Here is a 1,598-nt window from a genome sequence, read left to right on the forward strand (position 1 = left end):
AACAGATTTTTACTTTTTGACAGGTGTCACAACTGGCTTAGCTCCTTTTTACTCACCTCCTTATATTAACAGAAGTTACTGTTTCTTGTAGTTTAGCTATCAATTTACTTGTCCCATAATGACCATAACGTTCATGCATGTAATCAAACAAAATATCCATATACTGCTCTGAAAAACAATTTCCATTCTTTCTTATCTACAGACTTCCTTCTTAAAACCAACTCTTTGTGAATCAGATAATATCGTTTTACATTTGAAAAATTATCATAATTGTAATATTGTTTAATGAATTTTACCTTTATGTCTTCATTTTGCTCTCTCTTCATGTAAGTTTTTAGAACAGATTTTTCTTCCTTCAACCCTTGCATATAGACTGTTTTGATTAAGCACCTTTGTGTTTCTTGGATATTCTCCCTTCTTATTTCTGATCAATGGGACAATATATCACCAATAATATTATCAACTCCTTTTATGTATATTACCTCTGTGTGAAATTTATGCAAATACCTGGCCCACATTGTGAACCTATTCTTCTGTAACCTACCCTGCAGCAATAAACTCAAAGCTTTGTGATCATTATAAACAATTGTTTTGTATCCTAAGAAGTATCCCTCAAAATTCTGAAAAGGGAATTTAATAGCTAATGCTTCTAGCTCTGTAACTCCATAATTTTTCTTGTGGCAAAGCAAGTTCGACTAACAAAGGCTATGGCCTATGTTCAACTCCATTTTCGGCTTTGAAGAGTTGAAAAGTATCTACCCCTAGCACACAATAATTAAGATAAGTACTCATACAGAATGGCATAGAAAAATCTGGATTATACAATATTGTACTATTTAACAATTCATCTCTCATATCTGAAAAGCCTTCATACATTTACCTTTCCATTTTCAGACAGAATTTTTCTTTAATAAATTCCCTAAACATGGATAATTAAATGGCTGATCACTTACAGACTTATAGTAGAAACTGAACAAACCCAACATGGCTTCCAAACGTTTATTTCTGGAAGATGGAAATTCTTCTATAGCATTTTCTTTCCTCAGGTCTGGATAGATTCTCTTTCCATTTATTGCTTGCTACAACAATGCTGTCTCCTTTTTAACCAACGCCGATTTTGTGACATTAAATTTTATGCCTCCTTTTCGAATAGCCTGTAAAACTTCATCCATTAAACTACAATTCTCAAACCAGCTTTAATTTGCAATAAGTATGTCATCTACACAGTTTATTCTATTTACCAATTGATTACTCAACAACTGATCCACAGCCCTGAAGAATACAAATACTGATATATTCAACCCAAAAGTGACCATACAATAATGATAACACTTACCTCATGCAGAAAAACAGCACAAGTCCTGGATCCCTTAGCCAAACTAATATTCCAGTACCCACAGTTGACATCAAAAGATGTTAAAAATTTAGTATCACGAAATTTTTATAGAGTTTCATCTATATTAACAGGCCTGTCATTTTCTATTAACACAATTTCCTTTAGTGTTCTGGCATCCATTTCTAATCTCACAGCCCCATCCTTTTTTTCAACTATTACTAATGGGTTGTTATACCAGCTATCAGATCTTTCTATTAGTCTC

The 1,598-nt window shown here is 32.8% G+C and overlaps 1 protein-coding gene across 1 annotated transcript; it reads right to left on the reverse strand.

Moving 5' to 3' along the window:
- Positions 1-428: 428 nt before the first annotated feature.
- On the reverse strand, positions 429-876 carry LOC126298267 (uncharacterized). The gene is made up of 2 exons (XM_049989568.1): positions 724-876; positions 429-620 (listed from the first exon to the last, which is right to left on the reverse strand). Exons 1-2 carry the CDS (start codon positions 874-876, stop codon positions 429-431), a joined length of 345 nt encoding a protein of 114 aa, XP_049845525.1.
- Between the last annotated feature and the right edge of the window lie 722 nt (positions 877-1,598).

This window comes from Schistocerca gregaria, chromosome X (genome assembly GCF_023897955.1).
Source record: "Schistocerca gregaria isolate iqSchGreg1 chromosome X, iqSchGreg1.2, whole genome shotgun sequence".
In the NCBI taxonomy this organism is placed as follows: domain Eukaryota; kingdom Metazoa; phylum Arthropoda; class Insecta; order Orthoptera; family Acrididae; genus Schistocerca; species Schistocerca gregaria.

What these genes read in the sequence shown, in the direction of transcription:
- LOC126298267 (XM_049989568.1), bottom strand. Translation starts at nt 876, where the DNA reads ATGTATGAAGGCTTTTCAGATATGAGAGATGAATTGTTAAATAGTACA. An exon ending in TCTTCAAAGCCGAAAATGGA is followed by an intron (nt 621 to 723) that starts GTTGAACATAGG and finishes TTCCCTTTTCAG; the next exon opens with AATTTTGAGGGATACTTCTT.